General features: G+C 52.3%; 2 protein-coding genes across 6 annotated transcripts; both read left to right on the top strand.

Moving 5' to 3' along the window:
* The first annotated feature begins 1782 nt into the window (after positions 1–1782).
* On the top strand, positions 1783–6041 carry SLC39A1 (solute carrier family 39 (zinc transporter), member 1). Its single transcript, XM_012658752.1, has 4 exons — positions 1783–1919; positions 2685–2903; positions 3085–3215; positions 4386–6041. The coding sequence occupies exons 2-4, from the start codon at positions 2717–2719 to the stop codon at positions 5040–5042; spliced, it is 975 nt and encodes a 324-aa protein (XP_012514206.1). The 5' UTR covers positions 1783–1919; positions 2685–2716; the 3' UTR covers positions 5043–6041.
* A 397-nt stretch (positions 6042–6438) lies between these two features.
* CRTC2 (CREB regulated transcription coactivator 2) lies at positions 6439–16340 on the top strand. Of its 5 annotated transcripts, none has more exons than XM_012658753.1 (14): positions 6439–6751; positions 9802–9903; positions 9981–10097; positions 10663–10724; positions 11357–11425; positions 11597–11700; positions 11777–11830; positions 12001–12065; positions 12187–12236; positions 12353–12597; positions 12954–13360; positions 14650–14919; positions 15384–15570; positions 15688–16340. In XM_012658753.1, exons 1-14 carry the CDS (start codon positions 6599–6601, stop codon positions 15906–15908), a joined length of 2106 nt encoding a protein of 701 aa, XP_012514207.1. In that variant the 5' UTR covers positions 6439–6598; the 3' UTR covers positions 15909–16340. The 5 variants fall into 5 exon arrangements, with proteins under 5 accessions (XP_012514207.1, XP_012514208.1, XP_012514209.1 ...); XM_012658754.1 differs by having other exon boundaries at positions 15691–16340; XM_012658755.1 differs by having other exon boundaries at positions 11801–11830.
* The last annotated feature ends 443 nt before the right edge of the window (positions 16341–16783 follow it).

The raw sequence follows: 16783 nt of genomic DNA on the forward strand, positions 1-16783 counted from the left end.
AATCACACATCAAATTAAGGTAAAGTTCAAGAGACCTATTGTATAACATGATGACTATAGTTAATTACAATGTATACTTGAAAACTGCTAAGAGAATAGATTTTAAGCGTTCTCACCACAAATAAATGATAAGTATGTGAGGTAATACGTGTCAGCTTGATTTAGCCATTTGCTAATGTATATATATTTCAAAGCATCATGTTTTATGCCATAAATATATACAATTTTTATTTGTCAATTTAAAAATAAATATATAAATATATGTGTATATATAATTTAAGGTAGAGTTGGGGCTAGAATTCAGGTGTTCTGACTCCCAGTCATAATTCCTTATTAAAGTTACTAATTACCAATAATCTTTTTTATTTTTTTCATACAAGATGCTTCAAGATGAATTACCAATAATCTTGAAAGCATAATGTGCCACAGACAAACCATGACATGCATAATATTCCCTTGAATAATCTGGAGTACCCTCTAATAGTAATTTTCATTTTTTAATTAAGAGCTTGGAGCTGCAATGACTCTTAGTAAATGATGGGACACCAATACCCCAGTTTATTTGCATCCTGATCTTAAAGTCCTGTAGATTCCTTTCTCCTGACACCCTCCCTCAACAAATCTTCACATTCCCCCTTTACGTAAAGAAGTTGCTGGGCTCCATTTCTAAAGCGGTGTCAGAGGCATCACTCTGTCCCTTCTTTAGGCAATGAGGCTTTTTTGCCTTTGCAAAAAAGAATAGGTTGAGCCCCCTTTTTTATTTTCCTTTTTTGTACCCTACCGTCCCATGAGGTTAAAAGAGGATTCTCTCGTAACACAGGATTGTGAGCCAAGATGACCCAGGGTGAGGAAACAGTAATAAAGGTCCTGAATTGAAAATACCTTGGTGCGAAACTCGGACTTGGGGGGAGGGCAAGGGCAACATACGTAACCTAAACATCTGTACCCCCATAATATGCTGAAATAAAAAATATATATATATTAATGCTTTAAAAAAAAAAAAGAAAATACCTTGGTGCATGCAAAGAACAGAAAACAGAAAGAAGGCCAGCAAGGGTGGAGGGAGAAGAGTGGGGGATGAGTCGGAAAGAATCCTGGCCAGATGCCTCGAGGCGTGGTAAGGATGGTAAGTTGGAGTGTGCTGAGAGAGGCTCTTCACTAGGTGGGTTTTCAGCAACCTCTGAGCTGTGTCCCACCACTTCTCTACACACTTGGAGAAGGCAAAAGACTGCACAGAAGTCAGCTCGGGCCATTGAAGTCAAGAAGGGATGATTTTGAAGACATACCCTCTCTTTGCTTTTCCCCTTTTCCAATTCTCCCTTGTCTTTTTCTTTGTTGTGGGTGCTGGCGAGGGAAGGTCAAGCAAGGAAGTTCGTCCTAACCATGGAATGCTTTCCCATCCACGCCACGGGGCACTAACGGGGTCTTAGAGTCTTCAAAGAGATAAGATAAGGAGACTCTGGCCCAAGGCCAGGAAGATATCTCCTGAAACGTTCAGCGGAAGGCTTGGCAACAAGCAGACAAGGATGGAGCCCCAACCTTGCCCGCCGGGTTTCTAGCTACCTCTTTTAAAAAATTTCTATATAATCAAAGCCTGCGTAGACTGGTCAGCTCCAGCTCCTCTGACCTCCACCGCGGCGCCCCAGGCCCACAATCCCCAAATCTTCTACCTAACCTCCTCCCTTGCTCTCGCACTCACTCTCTTCTTGTCGCCTGCTCCGCCCTCTACTGCTCGCAGTCTTTGATTGGTCTAAACTGCGTCACTCCATGTTTAGTCCCGCCCCCTAGGCGCTGTCATTGGCAGCCGGGCGCGGGTACGCGGCGGCTGCGGGGGGAAAGGGGGGAGCGATGGGAGGGGGCGGGAATTCCCGACTCGAGGCCGGAACCGAGCGGATACCATGTAGCGAGACCCTCGGGAGGTGAGTTCGGGCTATCCGGGAGCGGGGTCGTGGTCTGCCGTCCAGGCCTCCCGGAGCCTAGGAGCCCGAGTCAGCTCTCACATTCTTCGTCTGTTTCCCGCGACGCTGGCGTCCTCGAATCTCGCCTCCTGGAGCCCGGACTTCCAGACACCGCCCTCATTGTCGTCTTAGTTCCTTCCCAGACCCCAGACCCTTACGGCCCCTCTCTTTGGCCATCTGCCCGGAGGTCCCAGCCTGTGGCATGAAGCGCTCGCTCTCTGCTTTCGGGGGATGGCGCTGGGGCAAGGGGAGCGAGAGAGTGATCCAGCACCCAGGCTCGTCCTGTTTAGGTGGTCCACGAAGCTACCCGTGGTACCTTTCCACAGCCCCGAGCCCCCTTGGCTTCATCCACTCCTTTCTTGGAACGAGGGGCATGGTCTCTACGTTCCTTAGGAGACCCCCACTCCAGGTCCTATTTGAAGGTGGCTCCTAGTTCTCTAGTTTTCTGGGGGGAGTGCAAGTGAAAGGGTAATGAGATATCCACAAAGTCCTTCTCATGTCTCAGTTTCCCCCTTGCTGGCTCCCTGAATAAGTCACTTGGGAAAGATAAAATCTGAGGAGAAAGGAATGTTTCTGGTATTGGGAGTGGATGAGTCACCCGGGGCTGAGGAAGGTCAGAAAGTGGCTGGAGCAAGGGAACTGCACTCCGCTGACCAAGCTTCCCCTTTCTTTGGCCCCATCTTTCCTTGCCTGGTCATTCCCACCCACTCCGGTCTATCTTCTTAGGTCTGAGAATCACTGGAGCTACCACAACCACCATGGGGCCCTGGGGAGAACCAGAGCTCCTGGTGTGGCGCCCAGAGGTGGTAGCTTCAGAGCCCTTAGTTCCTGTGGGGCTGGAGGTGAAGTTGGGGGCCCTGGTGCTGCTGCTGGTGCTCACCCTCCTCTGCAGTCTGGTGCCTATCTGTGTGCTGCGCCGGCCTGGTGCTAACCATGAAGCATCAGGTAAGTAACCGTCTCCTTTTCCCTCTACTGCTGTGGATACCTGGTTTAGGGAAGGCTCTGGGGCAGGGGGAGGTGACCTAAGGAGGAGGGGAAGGCCAGAGCAGCCATTGCTTGGGTTGGGGTAGTGGGGCCTGGAAAGGGTTCATTTGTTCATTCCCCTCTATGCTCCACTCCTTCTCAGCTTCCCGCCAGAAAGCCCTGAGCCTAGTAAGCTGCTTCGCAGGGGGTGTGTTTTTGGCCACCTGTCTCCTGGACCTGCTGCCTGACTACCTGGCTGCCATAGATGAGGCTCTCGCAGCTCTGCATGTGACGGTGAGCACTGGCCTGGGCATGTGACCCTGTGTATGTGGGTTGTGTCCAATGGCATACCTGTAGGAGTGACGGTTTGTATAGATGTGTTCATGTGTCACTTCATGACTGTGTGGAAGGCTCTTGGCATGTGATTCTGTGAATTGTGATTTTTGGTTATAGGGCATAACTCTTTCTATGTGTCCCCTCCCCCCTCCCCAGTCTCTGTGTGATCTCCCTATGTACCCTTTGAGACAGTGTGAGAAACATTATTATCAGATGTGTGACCTTCTCTGTGGGGTTCTCAGTTCAAACCATCAGGAAGTTAAGAGTGCTCCAAGAGTCATCTCCATCCTCACTGTTTTCATGAAGTGCTGGAGATAGAGGTCTCTGTAGGTCTGGGAAGGATAGCAGGCAATTTTCAGGGGCCTGGCATTGCTGACCAAAAAGGCTTTAGCCCAAGGAAGTGGGATGTGGAGACGATCAAGTCCAAGCCATAGCAAAGACTCACTATAGGAAAAACTGAGACAGTTGGGCAGTGGTGCAGGGAAGTCATCCTGGATTCTTTCCTGGTTTTTTTTCCCCTAAGACTAAGGAAGTAACACTGGATGTAACCTTTTATGATGCCTCTGTGTGACTGTGTATAAACATGAATGTCCCTGTGACAATATGTGGCTCTGTGTGTGAACATTTGGGGAGGTGGGCCAATGTGTGACCTGTTTGTGTATGCCTACATCAGTGACTCTCAACTGGGGGTGGCTTTGCCCCTTAGGAAACATTTGGTAATGTCTGGAGACATTTTTGATTGTCACAACTAGGTGGAGGGTGGGAAGAGTGTTGTACCTGCAACTGGCATCTGGTGGATGGCAGTCAGAGATGCTGCCAAACAGCCTATGGTGCACAGGACAGCTCCCATGACAAAGAATTATCTGGCCCAAAATGTTAATAGTGCCAAAGTTGAGAAGAAACTTTGGTCTACATGTAACACTGTGGGTGACACCATAATCTGTGTGACTGTGTATCATTCTGGTCTATGTTACCAAGTAACTGTATCTTTGTGTGACTGAGAGAGTAGCCCTGTGTCTGTGTGGGACCCCAAGTCATGTAACTGGGCCTCCACCGGACTCTGCATCTGATTCTTCTCCCTGTTCTTGGCATATCTCCTGAACTCCTTGTTGTCCCTTCTGCCCGCAGCTCCAGTTCCCCCTGCAAGAGTTCATCCTGGCCATGGGCTTTTTCCTGGTTCTGGTGATGGAGCAGATCACACTGGCTTATAAAGAGCAGTCAGGGCCACCACCTCTGGAGGAAACGAGGGCTCTACTGGGAACAGTGAACGGTGGGCCGCAGCATTGGCATGATGGGCCAGGGGTCCCACAGGCAGGAGGAGCCCCAGCATCCCCCTCAGCCCTGCGTGCCTGTGTACTGGTCTTCTCCCTGGCCCTGCACTCGGTGTTCGAGGGGCTGGCAGTAGGGCTGCAACGAGACAGAGCTCGGGCCATGGAGCTATGCCTGGCTTTACTGCTCCACAAAGGCATCCTGGCCGTCAGCCTGTCACTGCGGCTGCTACAGAGCCACCTGCGGGCACAGGTGGTGGCTGGCTGTGGGATTCTCTTTTCATGCATGACACCTCTAGGCATTGGGCTGGGTGCAGCTCTGGCAGAGTCAGCTGGGCCTCTGCACCAGCTGGCTCAGTCTGTGCTAGAGGGCATGGCAGCTGGCACCTTCCTCTATATCACCTTCCTGGAAATCTTGCCCCAGGAGCTGGCCACTTCTGAGCAGAGGATCCTCAAGGTCATTCTGCTCCTGGCAGGCTTTGCCCTGCTCACTGGCCTGCTCTTCATCCAAATCTAAGGGGTTTCAAGAGAGGGGCAGGGGAGATTCACTATCAGGTGCCCTATTCTCCTTCCTCTCCCCCAATGTGTGGGAATGGCAAGGAAAGCGGAAGGGAAGTACTGAGGATCCAAACATTCTCTGGGAGGTAGAGATGGAGCTTTTGGGACTATCTGACCAATGAGAGGGAAGTGGACAGACAAGAGGCTGGCCCCAGGCCCAAGGATCAAGAGATGATCAAACCACTAGAGACGTGACCAGAGGACATTAGGATTGGGGAAGACACCTGACTGCTACAATCAGAAGATGGACAGTATAGATAAGGGCAGACTGATACTTGGGGCCAGGGGTGGAGGTGGGCACCCAGCTGCTGTGGGATGGAGGTATGGAGAGGGCATAAGCCCGGAGTCAGCATCCTGTTGGTTCTAGCCCATTTCAGCACTCTGCCACTTGGAGTGGACCCCTCTTAATTTTTTTAGCTCCTGCTCTCATATCTATCTCCCTCTTTCCTTTTCCCAGGGGACTAGTGCCTAATGGCCTTTCCCTGCCAGTTTTGGTACCTTCTCTGGCCTCCACAGTCCTGCTCACTCTATTTTTAAAGTGCCAAACAAATCCCCTCCCTCTTTCTCAAAGCACAGTGATGTGGCGCTGAGCCCTGCCCAACACCTCAATGGAAGGGGCCTGCTTGTTCTTTATTTTGGTCCCAGATCCTGGGGTGGGACAGAAATGTTTTCTAGGCTGGGGTGGGGAAAGAATTGGAGAGCTGCAGCCACCTACTGCGGCTGTACCCTAGGAATACAGGACATGGACCTGGCGCCCCATGCTCATATGATAAACACTGAACTGCCAAAATGTCTTTTTATACCTGAGGAGCCCAAGGGTGGAAGGGGAATGCCCACCCTTGGGGTTATTTTTGGGGAGGGAGGGCTGTGCCTAGGGCCATATTCTCTAAATCTATTTTACTATCTGACCTGTTTTGGGACATGTTACCTAAATAAAAGATGTTTCTATACATCTGTACAGTATTTGATTCATTTGTCTTGGGAAAGGGGTGGGTATGAGAGGTCCTGATTCCCAGATGTTTAAAGCTGTTTTCAGATCCTTGGTCTCACTCTTCACTTGGCCTCTTCCCTGAAGATGACCAAATTTTTTCACCTTTTGTGTCTTCCCTTTTCCCTCCCTGTCTCCACTCCTTCCCTTCCTTTCCTCACCTTAATCCCTCTCCCGCTTCCCGATCGTAGGCTGGGGACTAATTTAGAACTACTCTTCCCAGCTTGCCCTTCGCAGGGAGTAGCCGGGAGGGTGGAGCCAAGCCCCCAGTTCCCGGAGTCGTCAGGGCTGCTGGGAAGTGGAGTCCATTTCCTCTCCGTTCTGTGTGACCGGGAATGTGAAGGAGTCACGTAAACAAACTGCAACTCCCGGCGGCCCCCGCGCGCAACAGGTCAGGGTTAGGCTGGGGCCGGGTTCGCGGTGCTGGCTGAGGCGGCGGCGGCTACGGCTGGAGGAGCCGGGCCGGAGCCCGCGGCGGGGGCCGTGGCTTGTACAACGAGGGTCGCGGGGAGGGACGGGGGAGGAAGATGGCGACGTCGGGGGCGAATGGGCCTGGCTCGGCCGCGGCCTCAGCTTCCAATCCGCGCAAGTTTAGTGAGAAGATAGCGCTGCAGAAGCAGCGTCAGGCCGAGGAGACGGCGGCCTTCGAGGAGGTGATGATGGACATCGGCTCCACCCGGGTGAGGGGCCTCGCTGGGGAGCGGGAGCAGAGCTGAGCAGTTACGGAACAGAGCAGAGAGGCGGGGCGGGGGCGGGAGCCGCTGCGAAGGAGGCGGAACGCGGCAGGGGCCGTGGGCGCCGCCGTCTGGGAGGCGCGGGTTGAGGGCCGAGGGGCAGGAAGACGGATTTTGCTGGGGGAGATCGAAAACACTGGAGAGGTTGGGGGTATGAAAGTGACTAGGGACCAAGTACGTGAGGCAGGAATGGGCAGAGAGGGAAGATGGTCCCCTGAAGTCTATCGGGGGTAGGAGGTGGGTACTTGTGCATCCCTGACGGAGTCCCCTCGGAGACCCTACTGAAACATGCCTAATGTTGGGTTATGTGTTGAGGGGATGGTCTGCTTGTCCCTAATCTGGTTCCTCTGAGTTTGTGATCACTTCCAAACTGGCCCTTCTGCCCTGTTGTGCTGCTCTCGGTGCTTTGGTACCTCCAGGAAAGGGCCCCTTGAGTGGTTTGAACAAGTAGTGCTGGGTATAGTGGGGCAGGAAGTCCCCTTCTGCGTCCCGTCCCTCTGCTTCCTTTTTCAAATACTTACTGTGGTTTCCTGATGTGAATGAAGGTGAGGTCCATTGCTTGGTGTTTTGCCGTGGCCGCCTTGGAGGAGAGATAGGTGTTTGAATCCCAAAACCGGGTTAACTGTTTGGCTGTAGGTTATGTGGAACTCAGTGGTTTGCTGAGCTTTCTAGGGAGATGACTGCTTTGTGGGTCAGTTTATGGGATGCCTTGGAGGGTCTTCTGTATGTAGGGAATATTCATTACTAGGAAGTTCCTGAAAACTTTGAGGCCTCTGAAAGGCTTCTGAAGCCCCTCTGGTCTTGGTTTCTTGCTTTCCAGGGCTGGATGTCAGAGAGAGCAAGAGCTGGGAATTTGCCCAGCTGGTGTGCAGTCCTCATTTAGGGACACTTTATTTTCAAAACGGCAGATGAGGATACTGCAGGGATCCCTCATGGCAGAGAGATAGAATGAATTAAGGGGAGGTGGTGGAACATAAATACTACATTTCAAGGCTCTTTCTACTGGCTGATTGTGATTGCATCTATCCATGACTGACTCTGACTGATTGTATTTTTGTGTGATCTCCCTTGACTCTGTTAGTCTTTTTGTGTTTTTTCCCTTTTGAGTCTCTAGGGACCACGTGCCCTAGTTTGTGGGAATCAGAACAGAGAAAGTTAGGTGGGGAGGCAGATGACGAGGGTGCGTGCACACATGTGCGAGCTCACATGCTTGCCTGTGCATAACCCACTCTAACCACCACGAGGATTATGATCTAACTATTAACTGCCCCCCTTTAGGAGCTTTGATCTTGCTGGCGACAGAAACAAGAAGATGGGAAAGAGGCTGATCTCCAGCTAACAGCTTGAGGCCCTGCCCTCTAGACTGTGATTCTAGCAGAGGCATGGTGGGATGTTAGGGCTTTTAGTACAAAGAAAGACTGTGAGAAACTCAAAACTGGGGCTTCTATTTCTATATATGTGGTACCCTCATCTACCAAAAGTTCCCTTCTACCCACCTTGCTCCTGCTGGTCAATTTCTCTGCTACACAGAAAAGTCTAGTGGGCATACGTGGCCAGGGCCTGGAGACCCAAGAGTCTAGAGCTTAGAGATACGAGACCTGGGGCTTAGCCTGTTAGCTGGCCTGGTGGGAGGAAGGGTTCATTTGAGGCAGATATGGCCATGAGGGCCTATAGCACTGAGACTGAGGTTGCCATATATGTTAATAAAGGTTTTGAAGTGGTCCAGAAGTCAGCATAGTGCTCACTGAACTCCCTGGAAGAGACAGCCAGTTCTGATGTTGGCTTATGTACAACAGCGTGACCTTGGAAGCTCTTAAAACTCACTCCTCTTCAGCCGCCCTCCTCCTAACGACCTTGCCTGGGGTCTGTTTTGTTGGCTGATGGCAGTGGCAGAGGCTTGGAAGTAGATGCTCACTTCTCTCAGAGGGACATGAGATCTGTAGACAGACTAAACCCATGCCAGGCTAAGGGTTGTGGTGTCTTACCTCTGTGCCAGACATATCTCCCCAAAGTGGGATGAGGCCAGAAAGATGGTTCTGGCCCAGGCTGGAGTGAGCTACTGCTGCCTCTCCCAACTCCTTTCTCCAGGATTCCCTGCCAATTTAAGGGCCTTAGGATTCAGTGGAAGAATACCCCTTGGTTTTGGCACTGTTTTTCTAGCTAGGAGAGCTACTATTTCTTGGATTTTCTAGTTCAGGAGATGCAGGCTTTGTTTAGCCTTCCTAAGGCTGGGTAAGTGACAGAGCCTAGAAGCCCATGCTTTCCAGAATGTGAAGGAAAGAGGCTTGCAGTAATGGCTCTGTAACATTTACCTGTGGCCTTTCCCTTATCTTCCAGTTAGTCTTGGATAGGATGGATTGTTTGTACCAGGTCTCAGTAGACTTTTCCCCCAGCACTGGATTTTTTTCTGGTAGATTTCTTTTTTTATTTAAAAATTTTTTTTTGTAGAGATGGGGTCTTGCTATATTGTCTAAGCTGGTCTCAAACTCCTGGCCTCAAGTGATCCTCCCACCTTGGCCTCCCAAAGTGCTGGGATTACAGGTATGAGCCACTGGCAAATTTCTTAAAAGCAGCAGTAGGCCGGGCGCGGTGGCTCACGCCTGTAATCCTAGCTGTCTGGGAGGCCGAGGCGGGCGGATTGTTTGAGCTCAGGAGTTCGAAACCAGCCTGAGCAAGAGCGAGACCCTGTCTCTACTAAAAATAGAAAGAAATTAATTGGACAACTAAAAATATATAGAAAAAATTAGCCGGGCATGGTGGCGCATGCCTGTAGTCCCAGCTACTCAGGAGGCTGAGGCAGAAGGATCGCTTGAGCCCAGGAGTGTGAGGTTGCTGTGAGCTAGGCTGACGCCACGACACTCACTCTAGCCCGGGCAACAGAGTGAGACTCTGTCACAAAAAAAAAAAAAAAAAAAGGCAGCAGTAGCAGCATATCCTGGTGACAAAGATGGCAAGGACACCCTCCCTGACATTCCCATTTGTCCCCCATGTCTCAGTTACAGGCCCAAAAACTACGGCTGGCATACACACGGAGCTCCCATTATGGTGGTTCTCTGCCCAATGTCAACCAGATTGGCTGTAGCCTGGCTGAGTTCCAGGTAAGTAGACACCAGCCAGTGGGGAGTGGAGGTTCTTAGGCTGCTTCCTCTGCTGACTTACCTGTCCATTTTGGCAGAGCCCCCTTCACTCGCCTTTGGATTCATCACGGAGCACTCGGCACCATGGGCTGGTGGAACGGGTACAGCGAGATGCCCGCAGAATGGTGTCCCCACTCCGCCGATACCCCCGCCACATATCCTTCACAGAGGGTTTGGGGGATCTGATGGATGGTGGGATGGGGTTCCTTAGGGATTTGTGGTAGGAAGGGACTTTAAGTGTTGTCTAGCCTCATCCTTCTCCACGAACTCTCTTTTACCCTGCCTCCCTGACAAGTGACCATAACCCATACATTAGCACTGGCTCCTGTGACAGGGAGTTCTTGCTCCTGAGACTGTGCCCCCCATCTCTGGCTGGCTCTGACTGTCCTTACTTCAGCTCACTCTTTGCTTCCAGAAGTGAGGCTCTCTGATAAGTCTCCTGCTAAAGGAGATTTGGTCCTTCCTTCTCCCATTTCTGTTCTTAGCTTTCAAGCTCAGAGACCTACAGGCCTGTTTCCCCCAAGCCCTCTCCAGACATTCTCCTATATTTTTCCAGCTCCTTTAGGCCTGATTCCCCTCTTTTCCACTGTTGCCTCTTATAGAAGAGAAAGGTCTGTATTTCTTGAAACAACTCATTTGCTGCCTCTATTACTCTTCTCCCATCTGGTCCCCAGCCCATCTAGTCCCTCTCTACTTTCTTCCTTAACTGGTGCTGTTCACATTGACAGTTCTCCCTATAGTCCTGCCTACTTATCTCCTCCCCCAGAGTCCACTTGGCGAAGGTAAGTGCCCAGGGCAGGCAGAATTTCCTGCCCACTCCCTGACATGCTTCTGGTTGGGACTGGGATTACTGGGCTAGGGTTTCAACACTACCTGCTCCCATAACAGCAGGGCTGGAAGGGGTGGGGGCAGGTGGAGTAGGTGGGTCAGAGTCCAGCCTTGGCCATGTTGACACGAGTGGCCAAGCCTCCCAGTCCAGCCAGAGAAGGACCAATGGGAACTGTAGCCAGGCTGGGTGTGTGTGTAATGGGGAGAGGCGAATGGCAGGGTAGCAGGTGAAAATGGCTGCCTTCTATCAAGGATGGGTGCCAGATGTAGACTCTTAGACTTCTGAACCCCTCCCCTTGTCCATCTCACCTCCAGTATTCATACCTAGGAGAGTTGCTGGGCTCTAGGATTCCCATTCAGCTTGTCCTGGCAGAGAGAAGTTGAGAAGTTTCTAAATCTGTGAGATTGACTAGGGGAGGGGGTTCATTGGTCATAGACATAGGAAGAACCAGAAAGGAAGAGGCATGATCTTGGGTGCCCAGCCCTCTCCACTTCTACCTTGGCTGCCCAACATTTTCCAACCCGATGCTCCCTGTTCCTATCCATTGCCAACTTTCCTCTTCATGACTTTGTTTCTCTAATCCAGGACAATGCCCTGGGGCAATTTCCCTGCAGAGAAGGGACAGTTGTTTCGACTACCATCAGCACTTAACAGGTGATGGCCTTCGCCTTCTTGGGGCCACATCTCTTCTTATCTGTGGTTTCTGGGGCCCTACTCCCTCATCCCCGCCCTGTTCTAGCCCAGCTACTGTTTCCCCCTGCTGGGCAGGGCTTGGGGACTGGGAAGACTGTCACTGGTGCCAGTTCACTTCTGCTCCTCTTACAGGACAAGCTCTGACTCTGCTCTTCACACAAGCGTGATGAACCCCAGTCCCCAGGACACTTATCCAGTCCCCACACCTCCCAGCATCCTACCCAGCCGACGTGGGGGTGAGTGGCCATGTCCCAGGGTTGGAAATAGCCATGGATCTTTTGTTTGAAGCAGGTAGGTAAGTGGACACTGCAGCCACCTCCACTGTATCCTCTGCAGGTTTTCTGGATGGCGAAATGGACTCCAAAGGTATGTGTCCCTCACAACTTGTGGGTACTGAATGCCAAAGAATTTCTGGGTTGATGTTGGGGACTTGGTATAGGTTCAAGGAACAGGATTCCTTCCCACCTGCCTTGCTTCCTGTCCTGCCTTACTGGCTCCTTCTCCAGATCCCCCATCACCAATCTTTCTCTTTCAAGTCCCTGCTATTGAGGAGAACTTGCTAGATGACAAGCATTTGCTGAAGCCATGGGATGCGAAGAAGGTAGGCTGGGCCACTGGGTGTCACCAACTATCCCTCTGCTATACTGTTTCCATGGAGCAGCCTTCCAGGGTTCTCCACTGAGCGCTGTTCTCATTTTCCACATTCTCCCTTCTCTCCTCAGCTGTCCTCATCCTCCTCCCGACCTCGGTCCTGTGAAGTCCCTGGAATTAAGTAAGTACCCCTATGAGATTGGCTGAGAGGTCGGGGAGGGAGATGTTGGAGATTGATCTCTGCTCTTCCCTGACCACGGCCCCTCCCATTTATGTCTCTTTCTCTCCTTCTCTTAGCATCTTTCCATCTCCTGACCAGCCTGCCAATGTGCCTGTCCTCCCACCTGCCATGAACACGGGGGGCTCCCTACCTGACCTCACCAACCTGCACTTTCCCCCACCGCTGCCCACCCCCCTGGACCCTGAGGAAACAGCCTACCCTAACCTGAGCGGGGGCAACAGTACCTCCAATTTGACCCACACCATGACCCACCTGGGCATCAGTGGAGGCCTGGGCCTAGGGCCAGGCTATGATGCACCAGGTGAGTGGCTGTCCTCGCCGTGTGCCCACTTGGTGCTGCCTGGCTGGAGGGATGAAGGGGAGGGAGGCTTGAGCACCTGAGATCCTCCTGTGGCTGCCCACACCAGCCCATCACCTCTGTACCCCAGGTTCCCCTCACTGTAGTTCTCAGCCAGTGAGATCTGGTAGGCTTTTCCTAGAAAGAAGATGGAGTACAGCCCCCAGGTGGGCAGTGCCAATGTCACTGTCAAGGACAGAGTAGGAAGGACATTGTGTTGCCACTTTCATAGTCTGGTCACTGTCACCCATTCCGGGTGGACAGGGTCCCAGTTCCCATCAGTAATGTTGGCATCTCTGGTTTTTTGTCTGTGCCTGCAGGACTTCATTCACCTCTCAGCCACCCATCCCTGCAGTCCTCCCTAAGCAATCCCAACCTCCAGGCTTCCCTGAGCAGTCCTCAGCCCCAGCTCCAGGGCTCCCACAGCCATCCCTCGCTGCCTGCCTCCTCCTTGGCCCACCGTGCACTGCCCACCACCTCCCTGGGCCATCCCTCATTCAGTGCCCCTGCCCTCTCCTCCTCCTCCTCCTCTTCCTCCACTTCATCCCCTGTTCTAGGCGCCCCCCCTTACCCAGCTTCTACCCCTGGGGCCTCCCCCCGCCACCGCCGTGTGCCCCTCAGTCCCCTGAGTTTGCCCGCGGGCCCAGCCGACGCCAGAAGGTCCCAACAGCAGCTGCCCAAACAGTTTTCGCCAACAATGTCACCCACCTTGTCTTCCATCACTCAGGTATGCGTGGCTGCCTTCCCTACATGTCTGTCTCCCTTCCCCTTTCTCTTCTCCTGCCATGTTCTCTCCCTCCCACCCTTCTTTCCTCAAATACCTCTTCTCCTTACTTCCTGCACTCCTTGTCTTATCCGTACCCTACCATTCCTCTGTGCTGCATCTGCCCCATCTTTTATCCATCTTGTCTCCTGTTTCTTAAGAGTGTAAACCCTGGGGTTTAGTTTTCTGGTTTCATATCCTGGCTCTGCCTCTTACTAGCAGTCTCCTTGGACAAGTTATTTAATTTCTGTGAGCTTCAGTGTCCTCATTTATAGAACAAGCATGGTTTTGTAAGGATCAAATGAAATATCGTACATAAAGTACTAAGCACCATGCCTAGCCCAGGTATGTGCCAGACAGAATGGTAGCTTATCCTTTCCCTTTCTCCCCTTCTTGGTTCCTATCCTTCTTTTCTTGTCTGTCTTTTTTCTCATGTCTCTATCCTGCCCCATTCCCTCTCCCATTTCCCCCTTTCTTTCATAGAATTCATAGAGTCAAGAGAGTTTCAGATCAGGAAGCCCAATCCCTTCATTTTACAGATGAGGAAACTGGGGCCCAGAGGGAAAGTGACTTTCCCACATTTACACAGCAAGTTGGGAAGAGTTGGGACCAGAACTCAAAACTCTTACTTTAGGGCTTTTTCCTCAGTGCTAAAATTCTCAGCTCTTCCCTCCCTCCCCATGCATTTCTTCTTTTTTGCTGTATCCCTTTTCTTTCAGCCTAATGCTCTTCTTTTCCTCTCCTCTACCCAACTCTCTCTTCATCCATTGCTGTTCCCTGGGATGTGTGTTCTGTGTTTCATCGCTGCCCAGGTCCCTTCTCCTGTAGGAAAGACCGAGGCCGGGCCAGCAAGGGCTCTGCTCTTTCAGAGCGTGGAGTGAGCATAACTTCCCTCCCTCCTTTTCTCCTTTCCCTTCCTTCATCTCCTACTCCCTCTGGCCTCGTCCAGGCTCTAGAACAGCAGTTCTCAACTTCACTTTGGTGTTATCAGTGACTTGTGAGGTGCAGCAATAGTTCAAGTACCAAAGTTTAAGAATGGTTTACTTCTGGAGTGGATTCAAAATTACCCTTGTGTTAGCCTCACTCAGTCACGTTCATTCTGATGTGCGTTTTTGAATAACTGCCCATGAGATGCCCATGAGAAAGTGGAACTTGAGGATCATTGCAGCTTAAGAGGGTGGGAAGCCCTGGCTAAGAGTTTTCCCTGGGGGGCACACTGAGGGGTAAGCTTCCCCCTTTTTCCTTTTTTTCAGGGCGTCCCCCTGGACACCAGTAAACTATCCACTGACCAGCGGCTGCCCCCATACCCCTATAGCCCCCCAGGTTTGGTTCTTCCCACCCAGCCACCCACCCCAAAGCCTCTACAGCAGCCAGGGCTGCCCTCTCAGGCCTGCTCAGTGCAGCCCTCAGGTGGGCAGCCCCCAGGCAGACAACCGCATTATGGAACACTATACCCACCTGGGCCTAGTGGGCACGGGCAACAGTCTTACCACCGGCCGATGAGTGACTTCAGCCTGGGGAACGTGAGTACTAAGGCTCCTAGCTCAGAGGCAGGGGAGAGGATGAGGGTGGGTCAAGGGGGCCTGAGTGTATCTCTGGTGCACTCCGAATAGGGAGATCTAGGTGGGGGAGATCTCCCTTCCCCCAGGTAACATAGCACTGCCAGCTTGGGGTTCCTCTCTTCCTGCATTTGACCCCTACTCCTGCCCCTCTATTTCTGCTCAGCTTGCTCTTTGATGACTACTGCCTTGACCCGTTTCTTCCTGGCATGCACATGCTCTGGCCCAGCAGGTACGGTGCCCACACCTACTTCGGGCCCCGTGCTTGCTTTTGTCGCTCTGCTTGCTGCCACCTCCCTCTGTCATTGCCTCTATTTCTGGGGTGGATGAAGATTGCTGGGCAAAGGGGATGTGTTAGCAGGGCGATGCAGGGCCAAGCAGGAACACCTGTTCTGAAGCCCACTTCCTCAAGGTCTGTGTGTCCATAGCTCGAGCAGTTCGGCATGGAGAGCCCATCAGCCAGCCTGGCGCTGGATCCCTCTGGCTTTTCCGAAGGGCCTGGATTTTTAGGGGGTGAGGGGCCGGTGGGTGGCCCCCAGGATCCTCACACTCTCAACCACCAGAACTTGACCCACTGTTCCCGCCATGGCTCAGGGCCTAACATCATCCTCACAGGTGAGGGGGTATGGGTGGTAATGGGGAACGGAAGGAGGGAGAAGTACAGCTGGAGATTGACGGGTCTCGGAAGAGTTGACAGGGCATGGGGTCCTCACCCATCTCTTCTACCCACAGAAGACTCCTCTCCAGGTTTCTCTAAGGAGATTGCAGCAGCCCTGGCTGGAGTGCCTGGCTTTGAGGTGTCAGCAGCTGGGTTGGAACTGGGGCTGGGGCTAGAAGATGAGCTGCGCATGGAGCCACTGGGCCTGGAAGGGCTAAACATGCTGAGTGACCCCTGTGCCCTGCTGCCTGATCCTGCAGTGGAGGATTCATTCCGCAGTGACCGGCTCCAGTGAGGGGACCTCATCACCATCCCTCTTCTTGGCCCCATCCCCTATCACTGTCCCTTTCCTCCCTTCCCCCTGGCCAGTAGAGACTCCACTCTCTGCCCCCAGATCTTCTTTCTAGCATGAACGAAGGATCCTAAGAATGAGAAAAAGCAAGGGGTTTGTCCAGGCGATCCCTGAATTCTGCACAAAGGGTCGGCCTGGGGGAGCTCAAGGGAGGGCCTAAAGCACTTGTAACTTTGAACCGTCTGTCTGGAGGTCAGAGCCTGTTGGAAAGCAGGGGGTAGAGGGGAGCCCCGGAGGCAGGGCTTGTCCGGATGCCTAGGGGTGGGCAGTGCCAGCCCCTCCTCACCACTCTTCCCCTTGCAATGGAGGAGAGAGCCAGAGTGGATATTATTTTTTATTAAATATATTATATGTTAATAAAAAAATCTTATCAAACCTTTGATGTGGTTGGCTACTATTTGGGGTGTGCATGGGGTTGTAGGGAGTTCTTTGGCCATAGGCCTTTTTATCTGTTATGCTTTTTGCATTTTCTCAGCACTGTTGTGCTTTATGGAAGGAACCCCCAGCCTCAGAATTTGTACTCAGCATTGGACGTGGGGGGCCCAGGATGGATGTAGGCTTCCATGGCAGCAGGAAGTCACCTGTGTGCCCTCCTTTGTGTCTGCAGCTCTGCTGTCGCGTCAATGGATGGGGGCTTTGGCCCAACAAGTTACTCCTCTTCCTCCACCCCAGGCCTGGCAGTGAGGTCAAGGGAGTTGGGCTGAGGAGGTGGTTGCTGGCTGAGCTTACAGGTCTGATGTTTCCAGTAGAGCTTTCCTGGGGGTAGCTGGCCTCAGTGCTAAGGCTTCCAAGAAGAGGGCAATTAACAGCTGCAAACT

Source organism: Propithecus coquereli, unplaced genomic scaffold (genome assembly GCF_000956105.1).
Source record: "Propithecus coquereli isolate 6110/MARCELLA unplaced genomic scaffold, Pcoq_1.0 Scaffold59, whole genome shotgun sequence".
In the NCBI taxonomy this organism is placed as follows: Eukaryota; Metazoa; Chordata; class Mammalia; order Primates; family Indriidae; genus Propithecus; species Propithecus coquereli.

Excerpts from the sequence above, each read along its gene's own strand:
- SLC39A1 (XM_012658752.1), top strand. The coding sequence starts at position 2,717 with ATGGGGCCCTGGGGAGAACCAGAGCTCCTGGTGTGGCGCCCAGAGGTG. Across the intron at positions 2,904-3,084 it reads TGCTAACCATGAAGCATCAG|CTTCCCGCCAGAAAGCCCTG; the intron begins GTAAGTAACCGT and ends ACTCCTTCTCAG. Across the intron at positions 3,216-4,385 it reads TCGCAGCTCTGCATGTGACG|CTCCAGTTCCCCCTGCAAGA; the intron begins GTGAGCACTGGC and ends TTCTGCCCGCAG.
- CRTC2 (XM_012658753.1), top strand. The coding sequence starts at position 6,599 with ATGGCGACGTCGGGGGCGAATGGGCCTGGCTCGGCCGCGGCCTCAGCT. Across the intron at positions 13,361-14,649 it reads CCTTGTCTTCCATCACTCAG|GGCGTCCCCCTGGACACCAG; the intron begins GTATGCGTGGCT and ends CCTTTTTTTCAG. Across the intron at positions 15,571-15,687 it reads GCCTAACATCATCCTCACAG|AAGACTCCTCTCCAGGTTTC; the intron begins GTGAGGGGGTAT and ends TTCTACCCACAG.